This window comes from Pelodiscus sinensis, chromosome 9 (genome assembly GCF_049634645.1).
Source record: "Pelodiscus sinensis isolate JC-2024 chromosome 9, ASM4963464v1, whole genome shotgun sequence".
NCBI classification, from domain to species: domain Eukaryota; kingdom Metazoa; phylum Chordata; order Testudines; family Trionychidae; genus Pelodiscus; species Pelodiscus sinensis.
The window spans coordinates 27,886,762-27,905,734 of NC_134719.1; the positions used below are offsets into that span (position 1 = coordinate 27,886,762).

Consider the following 18,973-nt stretch of genomic DNA (forward strand, 5'->3'; position numbering starts at 1 on the left):
ACATAAATGGTAAGCTTTTCTTCTGTTAGTATCTAATCAAGCAAGAATGATGCCGAGTGGGAAGATGTTACAGTAATTATTTTCCTACAAGGTATAGAGTTAGGGATACATGATTTTTTTTAAAGATTTTTAAATAGCCTTGTTATTTGTAGCCCACAGTTTTTTGTTGTTACACGGAGCTTGATTGTTTGCAGCACATGGATTTAAATTATTCTAGCATGCTGCTCTTTTTTAAGGTGATTAAAACTAGTTTAATTGTTTTACGTGTATTTGTCATGTACTAATAATTCATTACTAGTGCCTCTCGGCCTTTACAAATGTAACAATCAATTTGTATCACAGGGAAGGTATAAACAGAATTTACTGAATCATCATGTTAAGTTGAGACAGGATTAAAAAAATAGAAATGCATTTAGAATTACATGCTTAGAAGTGACTGTAGAAAGCACAAATGATTGATAATGATGTAAAGAAAAAGACACAAGAGAATCCTGTAAAATCACACAATTTTGTTTACCTTCAATATTTTGAAAAACAATTATTTTTATTATTACTTTTATTTTCTCCCTTCAGTGCCTACTACAGCAGTGACAATAACTTCTTCAGCAGAGCTCTACAAAACCACTGTGTCAACCACAAGCACGACTTCACAGAAAGGCCCCGTAAGCACAACATTAGCTGGAGGCACAAAGGAAGGAAGCAGAGGGCCCAAGCCACCACCAGCAGTTTCCACAACCAAAATTCCTCCTGTGACAAGTTTTTTCCCTTTGCCAGAGAGATTCTGTGAACCTGATGAGGCCAGGGGGATTAGCTGGCCTCAAACGCAAAGAGGAATGATGGTTGAACGCCCTTGTCCCAAAGGAACTCGAGGTATTGCCTTACAAAAATCTTATCAAGTAAATGTTTCAAACTTTTATGGCTGTTTTGTTTTGTTTTGGGTAATCTCAAACTGTCATGATATTTGTTGTTTGGAGCATGTAGTGTTTGTTCAGGCTTTTATCTGTAAAAGGCATTTGAGAATAGGTTCAGAATAACCTCACATACACTTTTCAAGAATCCAGGGCAGACTTTTAGGTCTTCGTTTGAGAACTGTAGAGAAGCTTGCTTACAGCTGCCTTTTTCATTACAAGCTGTTCTCTGGATGATTTCCAGGGGAAATCAAGAGCTTTTTGTTTGTTTGCTGTAAAAGTCTGATACTTTACCCTGACTTTGTATATTGCCATTTGTAAATTTACATTATTTCCTTACATTTTCTCATTATTGTCACTTGCTTCCGCTGGTACTATTCAAAATTTAACATGGAGTATGGAGTGCATTGTAGCTGATTTCCCGAATGTATGCAGAAAAATGGTTTCAATTTCACTCTTGTTTTCTACATCTGTTCTAGGAACTGCCTCATATCTCTGCATGGTTTCCACTGGAACATGGAACCCTAAGGGCCCTGATCTTAGCAACTGTACCTCACACTGGGTAAATCAGCTGGCTCAGAAGGTTGGTTGGAACCTTTTAATATGATACACACTGGTGATTAAGGGTTTTAGCTCTGAACATAAATTATTCAGCTTTGTATGTTGAAATCATCTTTATTACTCTTTGTTCCGTTTAAAAGCAGAAAGAATTATGCATACTTTGTCTGTAAAGCATTTACTGAAAGTTAGGTTCACATGTGTTCTTTGGTAAGCTGTTTTCTAAATTAAAGTCTTTTAATGAGTCCATGCTTGCTTAATTTAATTCCTATTAAATTCAAATGTGCTTTTTTTGATGTTCTGTAGGAAAAAAAATACATTCACCTAATAAATCAAATACTGTAAAGTGCACACCAAAATATGTACTGCAGAAGCAGATGTTCAGCTAACAGAAAATGATAGAAGAAACTAGAATTCTAAAAAAGTGAATTAAAAACAGAATATGATTAAAGGGCAGCATCACTTTTTGTGCTTCTCCTTTCTAATGAGCATTACTGTGGTTTATGAAAAATAAAAAAAATTGCCATCACTACTAGCTACTTGACATTCAAATTCCTCAAACACTGGTTTGAATAAAAAGATTTATTAGTATCTGTTAATACTGGTAAAATAAAAGTGGAGATGAAATAGAAGATCTGGCCCAAAATTACCAATCTGATTTCTGGTTTTTGAAGGCTGTTAAGAATTGCTTTTTGTATCATGGAACTAAGAACTTTTAATCTTCTGAGATATAGTTATTGGTTCAATTAGTTGCAGATTTCAACGTATGTGCAAATGATTGTTTCACCACAACAAAGGTATACAAAGAATGAGAATTGGGAGCTACAGGAAGAACAAGGGATCCTGCTGAGACAATATAAATTGTCATTTCAGATCAGAAGTGGAGAAAATGCTGCTAGTCTCGCCAATGAACTGGCAAAACACACCAAAGGACCAGTTTTTGCTGGTGATGTGAGTTCATCAGTGAGGCTGATGGAACAGTTGGTGGACATTCTTGATGCTCAACTACAAGAACTGAGGCCTAGTGAAAAAGACTCGGCTGGACGGAGTTATAACAAGGTACACAGCTTCCCACATCATTTGTTCAGATAATTCTTTTTTTCCTTTCAGAAATATTACTGCCACATCTGTGCTTATTTCTACTGAACAAATAAGGATTTAAGAAAAAAAACAAATCTACAAGAAAGTGTACATTTTATTAATTGGTTAACATGAGGCCCAGTAGATGACTGGGTTCAGTTATAAAAAAGTGTATGCTTATGAAAATATTGACGATATTACCTTTAGGTTGGGAAGAATGGACCCTTTTGAAGTCTGGGTAGTAGCATACTAAATTTATCCAGTGATTATTTTGGACCAGATCATGCAGTAAGATCAGGGCTCTTCGTAGAAACTCATTGCAGGATCAGAGCCGTTGTTACTGAATTTAAGATATCACTAATGATAATTTGGTATATTATACATGTAACCAATCATTATTATGGGCAAATAGTATCACAGATAACAAAATCTCCTGCTGTTCTTGAATATGAATCATAATAACATTATTCCAGTTTTAATGTTGTGGGTGCTAAACTTTAGGGCATAGGTTGCCTCTTGCCCACTAAGATTCAATCAGCATAATATAAATCAAGGATTTTTCACTCAGTCTATTTTGAAAAGACCATCCCATTCTCTCTACATCTTCCACTCTGGCAGCTACAGTCTTGCCTTTTTAGCGCTTCTAACAGCAGTTGATGATTTTATTCAAAATCCACTATTTTGCTCAATAGAGTTTATTCAGAAACCAAGTGTTTACTCATATCCTACCCATAGTTTCCACAGAATTCCCAGTAAAGGAGGAAAGGTTATAGCCAGGTTTAGGGTTAGAAAGCAGTGATTCCTCAAGAATCTTTCATGGCTCCATGGAAGTACATTGGACTGAAACTAGACAGATATCAAGCCTCTGCTTACTGCAGATTTGACACACTGGGCTAATTTTTGGATATTTCTGTAGCTTCCAGAATGTGCCTAACCTCTCATTTTCTTTTTTCTTACTAAAAAGCTCCAAAAACGAGAGAAGACATGCAGGGCTTACCTTAAGGTATCTCTCCTGTGCTGTCACCCTGCTTTCACCCTGCTTCAGCAACCTGCCACGCTTTATCATCTTGCTGCATGATACTATGTATTTCAGTCTTTGATAAATGTGTTTTGTGCCCTATATCAACTGTACAAATGTTGGCTTTGCACAGGTATACTACTTTCAGAATAAGCAAATTATCAGCCCTTACAACTCTTTCCCTCTTCCCCCATCCAAAATTACAAGAACAGTAATGAGCGTTGTGATTTGGAGATGATAATACTGCTTTTTGTGTGTGTTATGTTTGTGAAGAAAAAAGTCAGTAAAGCAGAAATGGTGACACATTACTAGTGTCTTGCGTTTTCTGAGGTGCGCTCTTAAATCTAGTAAGCTATTATTTTTTCCAGAGATTTTTGTTGAGTGAGTCATTATTAAGGGCAAATTCAGCAACTTAAGAGGTGGACTGCAAGTAAAAATAAAGTAATTCCTGTAATTTTCCAGTGCAGTGTATGCTGAGTACTCAGTTATAAGGGGCATGCAATATATTGTTACCTGACTTTCAGTTTCTTGCAGATTCTGCAGGCTCCATCCCTGTAGGGCCCAGCTCCAATACTGTGATGCTGTGCTGGTTATGTCACTGCCACCACACAGTACTGCTAGTGGAAGAAACTTGCCTAGAGTGGATCATGTAAGTGGCTTTTAAAAATTATATTGCACGGTTTTTCAAAGTTTATTTTTTACTATTATTAATTTTTGCTTACACCCTATGGGTGTGTCTAGACTACATGCCTCCTTCGACGGAGGCATGTAGATTAGCCAGATCGGCAGAGGGAAATGAAGCCGCGATTAAAATAATCGCGGCTTCATTTAAATTTAAATGGCTGCCCCGCTCTGCCGATCAGCTGTTTGTCGGCAGATCGGGGCAGTCTGGACGCGCCGCGCCGACAAAGAAGCCTTTCTTCATCGGCACAGGTAAACCTGGTTTCACGAGGCATACCTGTGCCGATGAAGAAAGGCTTCTTTGTTGGCGCGTCGCATCCAGACTGCCCCAATCTGCCGACAAACAGCTGATCGGCAGAGCGGGGCAGCCATTTAAATTTAAATGAAGCAGCGATTATTTTAATTGCGGCTTCATTTCCCTCTGCCGATCTGGCTAATCTACATGCCTCCGTCGAAGGAGGCATGTAGTCTAGACACACCATAAGGGATATAATATAAGAATAAAAAAAACTTTGAAACACCGCACAACATAATAAAAGAAAAGCCTCCTATCTGAAATTCCCCCCTTTATATAGGACATGTCCAGTCATCAGCCTTCATAGGCTGGAGCCTTGCATAGAAATGGGAGCTGTTTGGTCACACAAGAATAGTTACTGAGAGATCCAAAAGGAAAAAAAGAAGTAGGAGTAGTGAATCATATTTCAGCTAATAATATTATAATTGTCTCTTTTAGCTTGGTTAATGGGGAGCACAGCAGATAGGGGTGGAATGGATTGAATTTTCATAGATTCATTTGCAGTTCACCTTTTAAGATATGTTAATGGGAAATGTAGTAATTGGTGTGTTGCCCAGGACACGTGTTATGGGGATAAAAATAGTCTTTTATTTTCCCCTTCTCTTTGACAGGGAGGAGAGAGCACCTCAGAAATACTATCACACTGATAATCATTTTGATTCCAATGAAGAAATACACAGAGTTAGATTGTACTGTAGTAAATAAGGCCTGCTTAAAGTTAATGAATGCATATAATCAGTGAAGTATATAGATACCCAAGAAACAGTAGCACGACCTTAATTTCTGACCAGTGTCATTTTCAGTGGGTCTCATGAGCTTCTCTCTTCAGATAAGAATAACAAACTTCTTAAAAATACAAATCAAAAGCTGAAGTGCACTATGCAAATGAAGCAGGTTCCTACTTTGTGACAGAGGATTCAATTGCACCTCAGATTAGAGGCTCCAATCTGTATTTTTGGTGACTAATGAATCTGGCCTCTGCAGACCAATTTCTGTTCCACTCTAGTTAATGGCTGCAGCAGTATCAGTGTGAGCATTTTGACTATTCTGTCTCCCATTAGATAAAGAAAAAAAAGCCTTTTAATGCCACTTCGAAGTATCTTCAACCTGCCAGAAAGGTTGTGGTGGCTCACAATGCTGGCAGAAAGAGGATATAAAGATGGATTAGGCTAATTAATCTTGCTCTGACAATAGCCTTCACCAACTTTTCCTATTCATTCATGTGCACAGTATAGTATTCCAAAGCAACATTTTTGTTTGTTCCGTTTCCATTCCCAGTTCTTTTGAACTGATCAAATTATATATGTGCTTAATGACACATTATGACTAGGTAAATGGGACAATGATTCAGCAATGCATGGCCTATTCAGTGCGCAGCTACATTATGCATTAATGTAAGAGCCTGCCTTCAATTGATTAACTGATTACTGTGATTGATTGGATTATTTTGTAAAGAGAATGTAATGATGTCTCTTCAAATTCCGTTTTCTCCTTACTTACTGTTATTTTATATGCTGCTTAATGAACCCTAATATATAATAATATAGTTGTCACAGTGCAGACTTACAAAAATGGGAATTTTGTTAAGTTTTGTAATTTGCTTTCACAAATAGCAGGGTCAGTCAGTGGGCATCTTGTTTGCTCTGCTGATTTTCTTTGTTGAATAACCGTTGCGCAGGAATGAGGGTTATTAAGCTTCTAAGTTTTTGTCAACAGGTACAGGAAAGGGAAGAGAGAAAGACACAGGTTGTTTAACTACAAAGGCAACTTCATTTCAGCCTCCTGAAATAAACGATTTTGTTTTAGACTGCAGCGTATGGTACTCTAGCTGCATCTGTTCTGTTAAGTTTTCAGGATAATAGAAAGGCTCTTTTAGCCTAAACATTAGAATTCTGGCTTTGGTATTAGTGTTTTATAAATGTGAATTATATTTTTTGACACAAACTTCAATATTAAACCGTAGGCAAGACCATTGGCATTGGTTCTTACATTTCTCTGCACATTAATAGCACAGTCTTCATATCTGATATGAAACAAGCCATACCTGCATGTTTATCAGTGACAGATAACACCCTCCTAGTGGCTAGTGCACCTCTATTTGTGCTAGTTCAATGAAGAGTTGGAAATATTTTTATATTAAAAATAGTTTTTGGTGCCATTAAATTACCTTGACATTTAAATATTGGAATTGTCATCAGATAACATTGGAATCTACAATCACACCTAATGATACTTTTCTAATGAATACAGGCAATCGTTGACACAGTGGACAACCTGCTCAGGCCCGAAGCTCTAGAATCTTGGAAAGATATGAATTCATCCGAACAAGCACATGCTGCTACAATGTTACTTGATACACTAGAAGAAGGGGCTTTTGTCTTGGCTGACAATCTCTTAGAACCAACTAGAGTCTCAATGCCCACCGAAAACATTGGTAAGTTAATTTGTCTTCAAGGGTAGTTTCAAGTACAGGCAGTCCCCGGGTTACATGGATCCGACTTACATCGGATCCCTACTTACAAACGGGGTGAGGCAACCCCGCACTAGCTGCTTCCCCCCAGCAGACCAGGGAGACGCGAAGCTAGCGCCCCCCCCCCCCCCAGCAGACCAGGGAGATGCGAAGCTAGCGCCCCCCCCACCCAGCAGACCAGGGAGACGCGGAGCGGCTTTTCTCAGCAGACACCTCAGCTTGAGAATAAAGGACTGAGGGAAGTGAGGTGTGGGAGAATAAAACTGAGCTCTGGAGAAATGTTTGGCTAGAGTTTCCCTTACAATATGTACCAGTTCCGACTTACATACAAATTCAACTTAAGAACAAACCTACAGTCCCTATCTTGTACGTAACCCGGGGACTGCCTCTACTGTGTATCCACGGATGAGAAGAAAACCAATACCAACTGTAATAGTTATGCTTCCTAAGAAAGCTGGGGTATCCCAGTACTTGGTAGTGAGCTTCTTGGGTAGGCGGGGGATTGAGATTGTTTGCAAATTGGGATGTTTTCTTAATTGGTTAAAAACTTGTTCTTCTGTAGCATAATAAATGCTATGAAAAAAAAAGTCCATGTTGCAAAGTTCATCTACAATTGAAAAATCATTAGCAAAATGTATGGATATGAATAGTGCTTAAATGCCAGAAAATGGATTTTCTGAAGTAACTGAAATGCTTGCTGTGAAGCTGTGGAAATGTTTTCCCATTATATATAATCTGTTCCTAATGAATTTAAATTACTTTCTGGAATGTGCTCTGCCAGTTAAATTTTTTAGGCACATAGAACATGGACCAAATGTTTATATTAAACACAACTGCCTTCAGGTGAAAATGTGTTCAGTGAACTACATCTCCCATAATGCAGAATTGCCATGCTCCATAGATTGCAAAATAGCTACAGATTCTTTGGAACATAATTTAGAATTTAAATGGTGGCCCTGATGAAGGACTCAGCATTAGGGAATCTATAGATACAGGTATATTCTTGTGCTAGTTAAACCCACTGCTGGAACATACAATTAAAATGTCTTTAATGCTGTTATGAGTCAAGCTTCAGTTAGATGTAGGGGGAAAGGGATGTATATGATTCTGTGTGCTAGGGATGTGAAAATGTAATTGGTTCAAGTGGGCTTATCAATTAACGTTCAGTTACACACAGGTTCCAAGTATGTGCTGCAGGGCTGGCTTAAAAGCTGGCTCCCGGTGCATACCTGTTCCAGGGGAGCCGTCTGCCACCAGCTTAAAAGCTGGCTCCCATGCACACCGCCTCGTAGGGTTGCCAGATGGCTTAACCAAAAATACCAAACACCCCCCCCCCAAAAAAAAAACAGAGAAACAATTCTGTTGGGTGGGAGGGGAGACCAAAGTTGTTGAGGAAAAAAAAAGGGATCCCAAGAGTTATTAAGCAAACAATAAAACATCATGGCCCCTTTAAGTGCGTGGAGAGTCAGAATAGAGATGGAGAACGGTTGAGCACTAAGACCCAGGGAAGGTATTGCTTCCCCTTCCTTCAGGTCTTTAGAGTTTTTGCAGGCAACCATCTTGTTTTCTTGATTGAGCCAGAAGTTAAGCAGGGGGCCCAGGGCATGGGCCCAGTTGCTGAGTGTATCGTAGAGTTGCCAGGTGTCCAGTATTTTCGCCTCCTGGCAGGGGAAAAAAACCCCTGAAAATACCAGACATTTTAGGTGTCCGGTATTTTCTGAATGTTTTTTTACTGGGCAGGAGGCGAAAATACCAAACTGTCCGGGTCAATACCAGACACCTGGCAACCCTACCGGCTCCTAGAATCACTTGCCAGCCCACATGTAACCACTAAAATTTTCAGCTGTTACATTATCACTTAATTACACACATTTAACATCCCTACTAAGTAGGGTTGCCAGATGGTTGAAACAAAAATACCAAACTCTCCCCCTCCCTCCCACCCCAAAAAAACACCAGGAAAAAATTCTGTTGAAGGTGGGGGGGGGGGAGGGGAAGAGGGGGAGAGGAGACCAAAGTTGCTGAGAAGGAAAAAAAAAGGACTTAAGCAAAAAAAATATATATTTTTAAATAAAACATTATTAAAACAGCATGTGCCCTTTAAGTGCAGAGATAGGAGCAGTTGAGCACTAAGACCCAGGGGAAGCATTCCCCTAGATCTTTTGGCTGGCAGCCATTTTGTGCTGGCAGCCTTGGGGAACCAGGTAAGCATGGGGGCTGGGAGTGAGGGGGCCAGCAGGGGGTTCAGTGGGGAAGCCGGGAGCTGAGTGTTTGTAGGGTTGCCAGGTGCCCTACATTTTTGCCTCCTGGCCGGGGAGAAATTCAGAAAATACCGGACATTTTAGGTGTCCGGTAGTCTCTGAATTTTTTTACTGGATAGGAACCGAAAATATCGGACTGTCCGGGTGAATACCGGACACCAGGCAACCCTATTACTAAGTGCTTGATCAGAGATTTGGGAATGGGAAGAGTATCAAATATGTAAATTTTTTTTGATAGAGGTGCAAGAACAGTGCAGAACTGCTGGGCACTTAGGGTCTCACAAATGAAAGACCTCTAAATTCAACTTAGGTTTTAAAAAATAAGATTTTAAACCTCTATTTCCCCCTTAAAACTGCATGCTACACATCACAGTGTAAGCAAAGTAACGTTGGTGTGAACTGTTCACTTACAAACTCAAATTCAGGGTGACCTTTACTTTTTGCAGTGGTGGCTCTGTCTGCCTAATTGTAGAATTTTCACATGAAGTGTTTATGACAATCACTGATTCATCATTATCACTGTTAAGTAATTACACTAAATGTCATTACAAAGTTTCACTCCCTTAATAAGAGTTTGAATAGAATCACCTTGTGAAAAGCTTTTGAGAGTTTAAGCTGGATATAACTCTAGATCAGGCATGAGGCCCGCAGCTCGTTTGTTTTTTGGCCTGCGGTGCGGTTTGGGATTATGCAGGAATAAGGGATCTTGCGGAAAAGGGTTTATTTTCCGCAAGATCCCGTCAAGACTGGCACTTTTCTCCGGCAAAACCCCGAGCCGGAAAAAAGTGGCAGCCATGTTCATGCAAATGCCGCGGGGGGTATTTAAATCCCCCGCGGCATTTGCAATTCCGAAGTGTCTCATTAGCATCCCTTTTACGGAAAAGGGTGCCAGTGTAGACACAGCCTCTGAATTAAATAGTGCCCCAATATTTATACTTGCATTCATCAGTAAAATCAATTGTCTCCATACAAAAAGTACTGTAGATATTTCATATTGCTGTACATTAATTGTTTTCTTGGTTTTTAGAAGCATTTGTATTTGTTATTTGGGGGGGGGGGAACAGAAATTATTGTCAAATGTGATTATACAGGTAAAAATCAGGTTTTAACATCAAGGCAAAAATATTTCCTCAGAAATGGGCTGTCCTGAATTAAGTAAATTTACCTATCAAAGAGCATTCAGACTTGCAAGATAATTCTATAAAACCCCAGTGATGCACTATACTAAAGTGAGTTCAAATATTTAGAAGTGACAGTTGAATTTTAAAAAGATTTAAATACTTGTTTCACAGAATATAAAATGTTTACCAACAATTCTTTAGTACACATGCAGAAAACCCATATTTTGGACTTTCTAAATACAAGTACAGATTCACATAAATATACTACTTACATGTACCTATCTATTTACAGTATTTTAGGATAGCTGTAGTATTGTTTAATTTTTAGTGTAGAAAGATACTAACAATTTATTCAGTAGACACACTCTTTATTTCAAAAATTAAGCATTTCATTAACCTAAAATTGACAGTGTTTTTAAAGTTATGTCTTACATCACACAATCAAACAAGGTTTGCTATCATGTGCTGTTACTTTGGTAATATGAATTAGGTTTGATTAAAGACTGAAGCAACTGAGTCCACATAATTGAAACATGCCAGCATGCATCTGTCTTATAGAGGCAAAAAGGACAGCAGAATAAGGAGTTTTTAGAAAGTTATCACCGGCTGCATTGTAATCTGACTACAAAAAATGCTTTCTACATTTTTTTGCTTCTCCCCTGTTGGTTCATGTTTGGTTGGAGTAGTTCTGGAAGTTGCAGTGCTCAGTACAGAAGGCCAGGTGCAAGACTTGAAATTTCCTCAGGGCAGTAAAGGCAATTTGATCCAACTCTCTGCAAGCACCGTGAAACAAAACAGCAGGAATGGTAAGTTTGAACACATAAGTAATCTGACTCCTTTAAACTTTGTGAAATACATATTTCAAGCAATAGTAATTTACATCTTACATTTCTGAATATGTCTCAGAGGGGTAGCCATTTTAACCTGAGACTTTAACAGGGTTGATTATTTCTGAATATGTTAATATATTGACCAACAGATATAAAAATAGCTGGTCAATGGCTTGTTCTTGCATGGAATACTTATAAGTCTTTTTGGTTGGAATCCAAATCCTGCATAATGCACTTCTCTTTGCTGATGTTTTTATTTTGCATTTAGAGAATAGATTATTCAGCACACATTGTACTCTTCACCTATAATTCCATGGCATTATAATAGGAGTTTTCCTTTACTAGGATTAGCAAAATTGGTTTTCATCATTTACAAAAGTTTGGGACGGTTCCTCAGTACCGAAAACGCAACCATAAAGCTTGGTAGTGACTTCGTTGGCCGGAACAGTACCATCGCGGTGAACTCCCACGTCATTGCAGCATCCATCAACAAGGAGTCCAGCCGTGTGTACCTGACTGATCCTGTGCTTTTTACCCTGGAACACATTGATGTGAGTTATGCTAATGAATTAATAGGAAGGTCATAAAATCAGCAAGAGAGAAGAGCAAAGCAGAAAAAACCCACCTTCCTTCCATTTGAATTTTAAATGTTGGACTAGGTCAGAAACTCAAGTTTATTTAAGTCTATGAACATAAAATTAAATGAGCCTGGTTCAGTGATTATTAGAACTTAAGTGTATTCTTAATGAAAGCTAATTCAGTAATCAACATGAAAATGTAAAAGACTCTAATTTGTTTCTAAGTGAAAATTAACTCTTACCTTAGCAGCAGGATAGAAAAATATCAACTGTTATGACTCTGCCTGTTTAATACAGCAAAATTAAATGATACTTGGGATACTTACTCTTTAATTCTGGACCATCTTTGGGAAACCTTTACAAATTGTTCAAGTAGATTTATTCAACGTAGAACATTGTGTGGCTTCTGCAGTCCCACATGCCTCAAAGTTTGCTGCCCGTCTTTTTTGTGATGGCTAACTCAATTTTTATTTTCACCTCACTCGTTCACTCTGCTGTTTTGAGTTGGGTTCCTCCTGTTCTCATGACAATAGAGTAGGTATAGTAAACTATCAGGACTGGCTAAGGAAAACGTGTGGATTTTCCTCGTCTGTATCTATTTAAGTAGGTTCTCCTTGATTTAGGCTTTGGAGAGCTGACCCTTTTCTAGCGTCTGTTATGTGCAACTAATGCTGTGTCTACACTACAAAGTTCTTTTTTGTGGATCTTTTTCCGCTTTTCTTCCGAAAGAGGCTTTTCCGAAAATTGGCCCATCTACACTGGGCCATATGTCGAAAAAAAAAGCCTCTTTCAGAACATCCCTTCTTCCTCATAGAACGAGGTTTACAGGGATGCCGAAAAAACATGTCTGCTTTTCTGAATTTTTTTTGGAAAAGCAGATGTATTCCTTGTATGCAGCAGAGCTCTTCTGGGATACCTAGTATCCTGGAAAAACTCTGCAGTCTAGACGTACCCTAAGTCATGCTCAAAAATTAGAATAGAAAAGTATGTTAAACTGTCAGTTACAGGTGAAATCCTACAGAATAAATTTCAGTTTTAATTTTGCAGAGGAAAAAATAGCTACAATGCACCATCAGTGCATAAAATCGTAAGATGGAAATTGTAATTGTTTAAAATTGGGTCTACAGTAATTGAGATTACGCGTTAGAGCGTTTCGGACTATAAAGCCCCTTTTAAACTAGATGTCTGCCTTCTACAACCTAGTCCACAACTTTGCTGATGAAAAACTTTATAGTCCAAAACATTCGAAGTTTAATCTAAATTACCTTTTATATATATATATTGAACAACTGTTATTGCTATTTTTAGAGTATAAAATCCTAATTATATTTTATCCTTTTATTCCCTAGCCTGACAATTATTTCAATGCAAATTGCTCCTTCTGGAACTACTCAGAAAGGACTATGATGGGATATTGGTCCACTCAGGGCTGCAAGCTGATTGACACAAATAAAACTCATACATCTTGTGCTTGCAGCCACCTAACAAACTTTGCAATTCTTATGGCCCATAGGGAAATTGCGGTAAGTAAATATGCTTCTAATCATTAGAGAGAAAACCTTTCAAGGTTTGATTTTAATTTGTAGAAGAATGCAAAATTTCAGATGCTTATTCAAATTTTAAATACATCTCTTAGCGTTTCCAACTTTCACTCATCACTTCCAAGAGTAGCTTCCTCTCAGTATGATCTTTCTCTCTCTTCCATAAAACTGATCACAAGACAGGGGAGGGAGGGATGGATTAAAAAATTGTTTCCCCTTTTTGTCACAACCTGTTTTTTGTTGACATTTTCTTGACCGGATGTGATTTCCCACAACTGGACAGGTTTCTGGGCCATCCTTTCAACTTCTAGCCCCTTGCTTATAAAAGACTTCCAGATACAATAGGATGTGAATTGGGCAAAGTTTGCATATTCGGTGGTCTTTCTTCAAGACTTAAACACAAGCTGCTGTACCAGTGATAGGCAACTTTTGGCACATGGCCCAATAATCCATGGACAATCCACTGGTGTGCCACGAAACATTTTGTTTATGTTGACTATTCACAGGCACACACTCGCCTTTTCACGGAAGCTTCCAGTGTTTCACTATTCTGGCCATTAGGAACTGTGGGAAACAGTGTAGGCCACAGGAACATGATGGGTGCCTCAGGGGCATCATGGGGCACATGCTGAAGATTGCCAGCCCCTGTGCCATACTAATGACAAGGGTGAGCAGCACCTTTTACTGTGGTCTTTAAACTTCCCTGAGCTATGGAACTTTGCCATCTAGCTGTACACCAGGTGTCTATCAGGTCTCTAAAGTCCCAGAGCATGTGACAATTGCAGAGCTCTGGGACGTTGCATGGAGTTTGTGCACTGTGGAGTACAGCTAAATAGGGAATCCCAAGAGTGCCTGGAAATATAAACGTAGCAGCAACATAGCCCAGCAAAGATGCTGCCACATAGCTCCTAAGCCATGCAACACATATTAAAACAGAACAAAACAAAAACAAGGAGACTGACAGGATTGCCCTTACTTTCACTGGCCAGTTGTCTGAACCATTCTTTTCTGTGAACATGAGGCTTGAGATTGGATGGTAAGTTGAATAGTCAAATGAGTTGTTCTGTTTTTTGTACTAACTGATTTCTTTGTCATGAATCGGAATATATTTCTACAGAGGCTTTTTAGATATAGAGTTGTAGTTTTCAGGAAAGAACTAAGGTTTCCTTTTTTAAACTATTACAAGACCTTTTTTCTGTCTCTACACATGTGTACAAGCAATACTTTCATGATAAAAGTCACTTTTTTCCATAGAATTTTCTTCAAGTTTCCAAGGCATTAAAAAAGTAAAAATATTACAGTGTATGATCAAGTTCAGATTTCCCATCTCTCTGTGCTCAGAATTGCTTTTCTTTCACTGACACTGACTTTGTACACTTGATAAGCATGACATCAGCTAGACAAGTTACTAAGCATTTTTTTTTTGTTACCCATAAAATACATGAGGAATTTTCTAGCTGCTACCTGTTAAATGTTTTTCTGTTTTACTGGTAAATGATCGTATTAATTTTCTCTATTCTTGATTATTTTCAGTACAAAGATGGAGTGCATGAGCTACTCCTTACTGTCATCACCTGGGTGGGAATTGTCATCTCCCTTGTCTGCCTGGCCATCTGCATCTTCACCTTCTGTTTCTTCCGTGGCCTACAAAGTGACCGTAATACTATTCACAAGAACCTTTGTATCAACCTATTCATTGCAGAGTTCATTTTCCTAATAGGCATCGATAAAACAGAATACAAAGTAAGTCTGTGTGCATATTGATCTTGTTCCCTGAAAAAGACTGCTTGAAACGGAAGTGAATTTAAATATGACACCACTGCCAAGCTTTCAAGCTTCTGTATGTAATGCCTTTTATTCCAATCTTGACACAGCAAGACTGGAATAAAAGGCATTACAAAAGATTAAGATGAATATGTTGACTATGACTCTCCTATGCAACTTTTTGAAGATTTGGTAAAATTCATCCCATCATTCAGAACTCAGAGGTTGGCTTGGAATTTAATAATTTGGTAAAATTTTATCCAGCATTCAGCTAGACAGGAGTGAAAATAACAGAACTTCCTAAAATAGTAAAAGCAGAGTTATTTTATAGTAAAGCAATAATTCTCATGGCTGCATAAGAATTTTAAACTTAAAATATAAATAATTTAGAAACAAACTGTTCTTTATTTATCTTCATGTACCAAATAATCCACAATAGGAGTCTTGCAGCAGTGTATACATGCCAATGTCAAAATTAAGGAAATACTTTTAATGCTTTATATTCTATTCCAGAAAGGAATATAATAAGTTTTTCAGCGCCATAGGGTATGTCTACACTACCCCGCTAGTTCGAACTAGCGGGGTAATGTAGGCATACCGCAATTGCAAATGAAGCCCGGGATTTGAATTTCCCGGGCTTCATTTGCATAAGCGGGGCGCCGCCATTTTTAAATCCCCGCTCGTTCGAACCCTGTGCCGCGTGTAGCCGCGCGGCACGGGGTTCGAACGAGCGGGGATTTAAAAATGGCGGCACCCCGCTTATGCAAATGAAGCCCCGGAAATTCAAATCCCGGGCTTCATTTGCAATTGCGGTATGCCTACATTACCCCACTAGTTTGAACTAGCGGGGTAGTGTAGACATACCCTTAATGTGTATAGTGCAATTGAGTATCTTCAGTTGCTGTGGACATAATAGGTTACTAACATTTCTGAATATCTACTGTATGTTTTTAGCTAGTGAAAACTATTCTGGACTTTTGAAGAGTCTTTGGTAGAAATATGTTCAGTTCCTACCTTCAAAACAAAATTGTATACTGTTCCTTTTGCAGTGAGTCAAATTAGCTAGGATAGTTTAGCAGTTTGTATTTTCATGTCTCTCTTTCTTTGCAGATTGCATGTCCAATATTTGCAGGCCTCTTACACTTTTTCTTCCTGGCAGCATTTGCCTGGATGTGCCTAGAAGGAGTGCAGCTCTATCTCATGTTAGTAGAAGTATTTGAAAGTGAATATTCTAGGAAAAAGTACTACTATGTTGCTGGCTACCTCTTCCCTGCCACAGTAGTTGGTGTCTCAGCAGCTATTGACTATAAGAGCTATGGAACAGAGAAAGCGTAAGTAATTGCAAGTGACCTGAGTGTTTTTCAAGTGAATAATTTTTTTAAAGCCTGTTAGCTGTCAAAGGGTCCCTGACAGACTAAAATAGCATCTGAAAGCTTTATTGGTAAGAGAATGGCAATGCCGTGCACAAATTACAATCAAGTCTTTTGTAATTTTCTAGGTTCAGAGGATTTGTACTCTGGAGAGGCAGATTCTAAATTATGGTCTTTCTTTTAACACAAAAGATTGACCTGAAACAAATTGAAAAAGTAAATAACTTTTTGGCCTCAAATGGATATTTAATAAAAATTCTTCCAAACTTAGTCTGACAGACTTAACCACCCAGCTTTAAGCTAATGGTTCATTAGATCTCTTTGTTCATTTGGCCCTTTGGCTACCTCACATTCTTGAATTATGACAGTACAGTATTCCAACCTATATGTTTCACTTTGATAATATTTTATCAGAAGAGTAGAGCAGGATTAAAATTACCCATTGCCTTTTATTTATAAAAATACAGATCTTTATAGAAAGTGACAGAAGGTAGACAATGTTTCTGAGGATTTGAGTTGCTGGAGGCATAAATTTGCCTTCCAATGGTGTTTTGCTTTGTCCTTTGATGAAATTAGTTACAGTATAAGAAGATATTGTTGACTTCTAGAAGCTGCTTGATTTTGCTACTGATGAAAGACAAATAAAAGAAATTCATCAGGGAGCTAGGCTATATGAAAAATGAACTACTAAGTGAAGTCACCCCAATAAGTTTATGCATCATTTACTTTAATATCGTATGTGTTTTTTCCTACTATTCAACTCCCAAATGGAGTATTTTATTTATATCATACTGTTTTGCAGCAAACCATGACATCTGAACGTTTTCTATCTTGCATTCCTGAGGGATCAGCACTTGGCTTCTGATATAAAGTTAAAGTCAAATTTTAAAGATTACATAGGAAACCTATGAAAATAAAGCATTTACTGATGTGGGGTTTCATCAGTCCATAGCAAAAACTCTAAATGGACCTAAGAAAAGAGAGAGGTGTTTTACAAAAATACCACCACCACCACTATGGGTTTTGCACTTTCATTTTTACACCTCAGGAACCAATATAATAATTTAACTTTCATTGCCTTTTTCTTCACAGTTGCTGGCTCAGCATAGATAACTATTTTATCTGGAGTTTCATTGGACCTGTTACCGTCATTATTCTGGTAAGAATGCTTCTCCCTACTACCCCAACACTTTCTGCTCATTTTACACAAACAACAGTGTTTGAAGGTTGAGTAATATCTGTCATTATAAATCCCACTTTCAGAGTTTTGTATGAAAAAGGCAAATTTGTAATAGGAAGAAAGGATTGAAAGGAATATTTAAAATATAGTTCTGACCAAATTATCAATGTTCAAACCTCAATTGGTGCTTCTTCATGTCTTCTTTTTGTTCTTATTATTTTAATACTCAAGGTCATATTGACATAGTGGTGATATGACTGATCAATACAGTACTAAATACAGATTTACAAGAGGCCATTATAATCACTAATATTACTATCATTTAATGAGTCAGTTTTGCACATATTCAAAAAATATAACTAATTTATCCAAAAGACTCAAATAGAAGTTCTAATCCACTGAGAAAATAGTTTAATCTAATAATTCCACATACACACTTTTGTGTGTGAATATATATATTTGTAGGTTCATTTTTCCCCATATGTAAAACACACACATTTCATATAAATAATAATGTGTTATCAATCCAATAGAAAACCTATATGACTCATTCCAAACATATTTTAATGATATGTTTATATATATTTTCTGATTAAAAATTGAGCAGTTAATCAATTCATTATCCATTCCTAGAATAATTCCAGTCTTTACAATAAATAGTATATAGTTGTATATTCAGCTATATGAAGATCTGTTGCAATTATTTCAAGTGAGGGAAATATATTTGGAAAAAAATTATATTCAAAATAAATTTACAACTCAATTTTATGATTTTGGTGTCAGAGCTCTGAAAGATCTATTTATGCTTGGGTGTGCATTTTATAGGTACATAAGAGAAAGTTCTCAGCTTTGATATTTTGAACAGTGAAATGAATTTTATTGATGTTTTTGGAAACCTGAATAACAGAACCTATGCATTTGTATAATGCCATAGTTGTGACAAAAACTGACAAGCCAAGAAATTCAAGTTAAGTCTGATATGCACCTCACTATTTTAAGCTTAGTCATCTCATATTGTTTCTTTCGGTGTCAAGGATATTTTGTCAGCCTTAATTTTTAAATTCCTTCCCTTTACTGATTGATACACTGAACTCTGAATTATTTAAACACATTTCCTATATCATATAATTTATCCTACCGCAGAATATACAAAAAAATTGTTGCATTTTGAAACTATGAATTACAATGAAAAAGATGTGCCAGGTCATCCTGGATAGGTAGGTTTAGAAGGATTTGATTTTTATCAAATGTTAGTAAGTCAATTCCACTGGGCACACAGATCAACAAACAAAATTTCTATTGATGATCATCAAAATTT

The 18,973-nt window shown here is 37.6% G+C and overlaps 1 protein-coding gene across 15 annotated transcripts in view; it reads left to right on the plus strand.

Annotated features, from left to right (window-relative positions):
• ADGRL2 (adhesion G protein-coupled receptor L2) overlaps window positions 1–18,973 on the plus strand; it is a 532,296-nt gene that overhangs the window by 485,474 nt on the left and 27,849 nt on the right. For 12 of the 15 annotated variants that reach the window (XR_012905938.1, XM_075936335.1, XM_075936334.1 and 9 more), the window contains 11 exons: window positions 574–870; window positions 1,388–1,491; window positions 2,340–2,525; window positions 3,511–3,549; window positions 6,791–6,974; window positions 11,079–11,198; window positions 11,568–11,773; window positions 13,150–13,323; window positions 14,875–15,084; window positions 16,216–16,436; window positions 17,568–17,634. Coding sequence is in view for 14 of the 15 variants with exons in the window: in XM_075936335.1 (XP_075792450.1) it covers window positions 574–870; window positions 1,388–1,491; window positions 2,340–2,525; window positions 3,511–3,549; window positions 6,791–6,974; window positions 11,079–11,198; window positions 11,568–11,773; window positions 13,150–13,323; window positions 14,875–15,084; window positions 16,216–16,436; window positions 17,568–17,634 (1,808 nt within the window). In the remaining variant the exon portion in view is untranslated. The remainder of the gene's footprint in view (window positions 1–573; window positions 871–1,387; window positions 1,492–2,339; window positions 2,526–3,510; window positions 3,550–6,790; window positions 6,975–11,078; window positions 11,199–11,567; window positions 11,774–13,149; window positions 13,324–14,874; window positions 15,085–16,215; window positions 16,437–17,567; window positions 17,635–18,973) is intronic. The other 3 variants (XM_075936339.1, XM_075936346.1, XM_075936342.1) reach the window with 1 other exon arrangement.